Raw genomic sequence first — 5,729 nt, 5'->3', positions numbered from 1 at the left:
TGTTTTATTGCACCTGTTTACTGTTCTTATGGTTAATGAAGTTCTGATGCATTGATTAAAGATCAGCACTTAATGAATCATAAGTTTATTGATATACGTTGGTTGCTTTAGACACAATAGCATATATACGCAGTTTCCCATAATTGAAGTAGCGTATTCAAATCTGATTGTGAAAAAATAATTGATTAGATAATACTGATTCACCCCCCCTCTAAGTATTATTTCCAACATCCCCCTTTTAGCCAGGTAGCCCCGCTTTTTAGTCTCCAGGTCTCCTCTATCATTTGGAGAATTTTAATTTTTTCCTTTTCCAGCTTGACCAGATGTTCCTTGGAATCGAAAGAAGAGTAGCTCGACAAGCCTCGGGACTCTAGGAAGCCCAATTCGGCCTCTATTTTGGCCAGATCCTTTTCCTCCTCCAGTTTTTTATTCTTAATCCAGGCTATAGTTGCTTGTTTGAGCTGATTCAAATTTTGGGAAATGACAGAACTTGGATAGAGCCCCTCTTCCCTGTTGAAGTGTGTCCAATTCTTTAACACCAGGTCTTGGAAACTAGTGTCCCCAAACCAAACAACATTGAATTTAAAAGGGGAACCCAACTTCTTTGCCTTATCTTCCAGATCTAGAAGAATGGGGGAGTGGTCAGAATAACCTCCCGAACCAACCCAATGTCTGATGTGACCTATTATGTTGAGTAGATAAGGTCTAATGAGGAAGTGGTCAAGCCGACGAGCTAGTGCATGGACCCCAATACGATGATTCCTCCTGGTGGGCATCCTGTAGGCCGACTCAAGGCTGAGAAGCTCGTTGTCATCCAGAAGTTTTTTCTAAATATTCGGTGAGGGCATTCGATTGAGCTCTATGACCCCAGGATTCTTCCAATCCCAAAGAAAAATTTAGGTCGCCTCCTATAATAATGTCCTTCGACTGCATAAAGTCTTGTTAGAGGAGACTATCCCAGAAAGCCTCCCGATGATGGCAAGGCCCGTAGATGTTTAAGAGTCTCAGAGAGATGAGGGGCGAAGAAGAGGAGATATCCGCACCTAGAAACCCATGCCCACCCCAAGCATTACACATTTTGACAGTGCGATTATTAAACCCTAGGGCGAGACCACCTGATCGACTTTTGGCATCTAGGTAGAAAAAGCTCCAATCAGGCAGAAGGGAATTTAAGAAAATGTGGATTGATGAGCCATCCCCCAAAGTTTCTTGGAGCATAATGAAATCCAGATTATGAGAGTTACAGAGTCTTTTGAAGGCTAGTTTTTTGTTAGGGCTAGCCAGCCCCCTACAGTTAAAAGAGAAGCCTTTCATGGGAAACCTGAGGCAGGGTTTCCCTTTGCTCTAAGGACCTGGTCGATGGGGGCTTGTATACTAGAGGCAACCTCAAAACTGGCTCACTTGATGGCTTTAGAAATGCGGGATTTCCTGCCTCAAGGGGCTTTAGGGAGAGGGGGGGGAGGGGGTCATCCTTCAATTTGTAGGCATGGAGGGAAGGGGGAATGGAACGCAAATTGTACTGATGGGAAGAGCCGGAGGTCGAGGCCACAGGGGTATCATTAGGAGGGAGAGGGTTGTGAGTGTAGGGGGAGGGGAGGGGGGGCGAGGGGCAGAAATCACTGGGAAGATTAATTGACTCAGCTTAAGGATGGGGGAAATGACATTCGAGGTAACCAGACTAGAATTAGAGACATCAATTAAATTAACAGACAGAGAAACAGAGAGTGGAGAGAGGAGGTACCCGAGAGTCCTATGCTTTCTTTGGAGCGAGCCCTGGTGCTCGGTGCCGCAGAGTGGAAGGAGTCAGGCCCCAGGCGGCTGGAAGGAGTGGGAGGTCGTCTGCTGGTCATGTGGGACAGTCTGGTCTACATGTCCGAGAGTTCAACCATACCCAAGTCCGTTTGGGTGGAAGCCGCTGCTACCCTGATAGGAGGGGATGGTCTGAGCCCTGTAACTAAGGGGAATTCCTTGTATAGGTGGCCCACCTCATGGAATTTCCGGCACCTAAAGGGGATGCCCTCATAATCCAACTCCTGCCAGCGCATAGTAGAACCCAAATGGAACTGATAACTCTCCACCAGGCCGTCCCTGGTGTCCAAGTGAACTAAGATACGGGCCATCGCCAGGATACCAGTGTCCATGTAGGACCTGTCATGGTCGAGGTAGGTACCCAGGTCGTCGCCGATAATCCTGAAAATTTCCTCAGACCAGAACTGTAGTGGGAGACTGGGCAAGCAGACCCATATTGGCCCAGCACCTAAACTTTCCTTTTCGGGGTCGAAAAGAGTAGACCATCGTTTAAGGAGTACTGGGGTCATTTCTATATGCCAGTACCGGGTGAGTATCCAGTTAACATCCTCGGGCTCGTCGAAGATGAGGGCAAACCATCCACGGGAAAGCGCCAGCACTGCGGGGAGCTGAGGAAGAACGTTCCCCCATACCTCCATGGTCCATTTCTTCAGTCGTCCCGGAGAGTAATTCCAACCACGGACTCGACCAACTAGAACCGTATTTACTATAAGGGCTACCTTGTCCATGCCGATGCCTTCGCCGAAAACCAGTGATCTCCCTCGTTCCCGGGTTTTAGAGCGCTTGGATGTTTTAACTTTGGGGACCCTAGGGTTCTAGAGGTCCAACTCGGGGGAGACTTCTATGTTCGGGCTTTGTTTAGGGTACGAATCCCATGTAGCGTCGTCGTCTGGTCTGTTAATTATAATGCCTTCGAAATACCCAGAGGGTTGGGGATTATCCTTGAAATCCCTAATCTGCGGGGAGGCCTGTGAATAAACAGGAAGGATGTGCTGGAGAGTAGGGCCGCGGAGTTCTCTGTGAAGCTCTACTGAACTGAGGAGCGGTTCGTCCAGAAACCCTTGGCCAGGTCCTTCATTGTCTTGTAAAGCTTCAGGTGCCTGGGGCTAGCTGTTCCACGCGAGGAGGTCAGAAGGAGAAGGGATTGAAAGAAAGGGGGTAGAAGAGCCTTCAGTGGGGTTTAAAAACCCCTCAGTGACCATAGCTTTTGGCTAAGAGATCTCCAAGCCAGACAAAGTGGTTTCCATATCTGCTAGGCCGTAACTGACTTGGTCAACCTGGGCTGCCGGTGCGCTGTCCGTTTCCAAAGCAGACCCTCTTTGCGGCAATGGACGGGAGGCCACGAATATTACGGATTCAGGGAAGTTGTCTGATGAATAATCCACGAGTTCCTCCTCGTAACCCTCCTCCATAACAGGGTTAGTGCTAGTGGGGTTGGGGTGCAAGGGCACGGAGAAACTGCTTGCTGGGAGACGGAAACAGTTGAAACTGCGCAGCAAAAACTAATCCTTTACCTGCGACAAGGCTGCTATGTTTGGCCTGTAGCAGTTAGAGCTTGGGAATGGTGGAGTGGAAGGACTCCCAAGACCAAATGAAACCGAAAAGCGTGGCTGTGAAAGGAAGGGACCAGGGAAGGGTGCTTTGCATGAAAGGGAAGCCGACAAAAGAGTACTATGGGAGCTGACACCTACTAAGGGGAGCCCGCAGGCCTGTAGGAGCTGTCGGAAGGTAGAAGGAAAACACCCTAGGAGTAAGCAGATGCCAGGCGGGTAGGATTAACGTCTGGAAAAGAGAAGTTGCCCGATATCGAACCTCGTCGCTTCTTCCCTGGTTTCTTCATCGCTCTCTCCCTCCAGTGCGGTTATTGATCACCTAAAGAACCTCTCTAGTGTTATTTTGAAGGTATTACAATTTTCTAGAGCCAAAAGACTTCTGCCCTTTGGGATATTTTGTTGAACACACTGAGTTTTTGACCCTAACTGCTTCTTTCATGTCCAAGAGAAAGTGAAATAAATTGGCTTGTGATCTAATTTTAAATCCCAAAGTTGTTCTCCAATCAAAACTTCCTCCATTTTCTCATACATACCATGCGAGGAAATTACATAATCTACTACACTTGCTCCATTGTAAGTAGTGCAAGTGAAATTACCAGACTTTTCCCATCTAGTTAAACCATTACAAATGACTAAATCGAGAACCCCACATAGAGTAAGCAATTGTTCACCAAAGAGATTGAAACTCTTGTCCTCTGAAATTCTTTCCCACTGATGATTACTCTCTCATGTAACCCAGATAGGGTCACAATATTCTTTACAACAAAGAATGATAGCTTGCTCACTTGCAATCTTACCATTGAAATCATGCACTATAAGGACTTCACTATTAGAAAATCGGAAAGGCAGACATATTTGCTTTATATAGACAATTACTTGTGACTTTCTTATCTTTATGTTCTTCTTTTGTCTTTTAGTTCATCAAACAACTACCAAAACAATAACACAAAGATCATAGACACCAAATAGCCAGGGAAAAACCCCTATCTATGGGAAAACCTAGTCAACAACTCTTCCTTAATAATTTCCTGAGATAATCCAAGACTATTGACCTAGACACAGACCTCCCCCACACCAAGTCATCCCTTTCTTCCTTCTTAAAAATGATGACCCTTCAACATAAACCTCAACCTTGCAACAACACCTTGCAACAACAACTTCGACCCAACAACTGGCAGTTGTAGCAACAACAACTTCGACTTGACAAGAAATATTTCGATCTCCTAGAGGAATCCATGCGAGAGAGAGAGAGAGAGAGCCCAAAATTTTGATCTTGCCTTTTTGTCCCTTCTTCTCCAACTTCACACTCTTTTTAGCCTCCTTTCCTACTTCGCACTTTTCCAGTGCTTTCTTCTGGATATCGAACTTGTGTGAGAGAGAATGAATGCTCCAAATGAATTTGAACGACTCCAATATATAAGCATTTGGTGAGGTCGAACTACCTAGTTTGAGGCTGACTTGATCTCCTTGAGGCTAACTTGGTGTGGAGGGGACAAATAGCTTATTTGACTCAATACTAATTTATTTTACATGATTTGAAAGCCCAAAAAGGGTCTATTTTAATAGGAAATGACTCTAATGAATCATAATAAATCCTATAAGTCCTCAATCGGGACTTTGACCTAATAACATGGTGACCCAAGCATGAAAAACATGCTTTAGTAAGTCATAATAATAATAATAATAATAATAATAAAAGAATCTTTTTCATTCTTTTGATAAATACATTTCTTTATAACTCAAACACATTTAATGAAGACCGAACCTAGTTACATTCTTCAACACTCCCTCTTAACTAGGTAGGTATTCATACTTACATATACAAGTACATAGAAGATCTCAAAACATATGAACTATGAAGAGTTTAGGCACCGCAATGCCATGGACTAGATTCATGAGAAGGGCAATCTATCCAAGGTCCTTCAACAATTTAGGCACTCACGATGTCATGGACTAGATTCCTGACTAGGGCAATCTATCCGAGTAGAACTAAGGTGGACTAAAGCTTTCAACCTCTCTAGGTACCATCAGGCTTACTTTCTAACCATCAATCTAGGGATCTAGGTGCGTATCTGAGGTTAGAACTCTATGACCAATGCCACCCTCCTGATCCAGATTTATGCAAGAACGCAATAAAGTACAAAAATAACCATAAATACAGAGATGCAGCAGAAATAATACTTCATTTCATTAATGTAAAATACTGAAATATGCTTACAAACAGAAATGGAAATAAACCAGTTAGGGCGATGGTAGCTTATCTCTGAGAAGAGATGTGGCGGCTACATGCCTATGAACTGAGTTACAATGAGGCTTGAAGGCCTACTTATTATTGAGAAACAATGGAAAACCCTAAACAACCAAAAA

General features: G+C 44.7%; 1 protein-coding gene across 1 annotated transcript; it reads right to left on the bottom strand.

The window, feature by feature from the left end:
• Positions 1-1,865: 1,865 nt before the first annotated feature.
• Positions 1,866-2,537, bottom strand: LOC149175020 (uncharacterized). The gene has a single exon (XM_089421030.1). The coding sequence runs from the start codon at positions 2,535-2,537 to the stop codon at positions 1,866-1,868; it is 672 nt and encodes a 223-aa protein (XP_089277156.1).
• Positions 2,538-5,729: the final 3,192 nt, after the last annotated feature.

The sequence above is a fragment of the Pinus tabuliformis genome, chromosome 4_1, assembly GCF_031772625.1.
Source record: "Pinus tabuliformis cultivar Carrire ecotype Pingquan chromosome 4_1, CPIR1, whole genome shotgun sequence".
Lineage (NCBI taxonomy): Eukaryota > Viridiplantae > Streptophyta > Pinopsida > Pinales > Pinaceae > Pinus > Pinus tabuliformis.
The sequence above is the reverse complement of the archived record's forward strand: the minus strand, read 5'-3'. Positions and strand labels throughout refer to the sequence as shown.

Bases quoted from the DNA above. Each gene is read 5' to 3' on its own strand.
- LOC149175020 (XM_089421030.1), bottom strand. From the start codon at position 2,537: ATGGACAAGGTAGCCCTTATAGTAAATACGGTTCTAGTTGGTCGAGTC.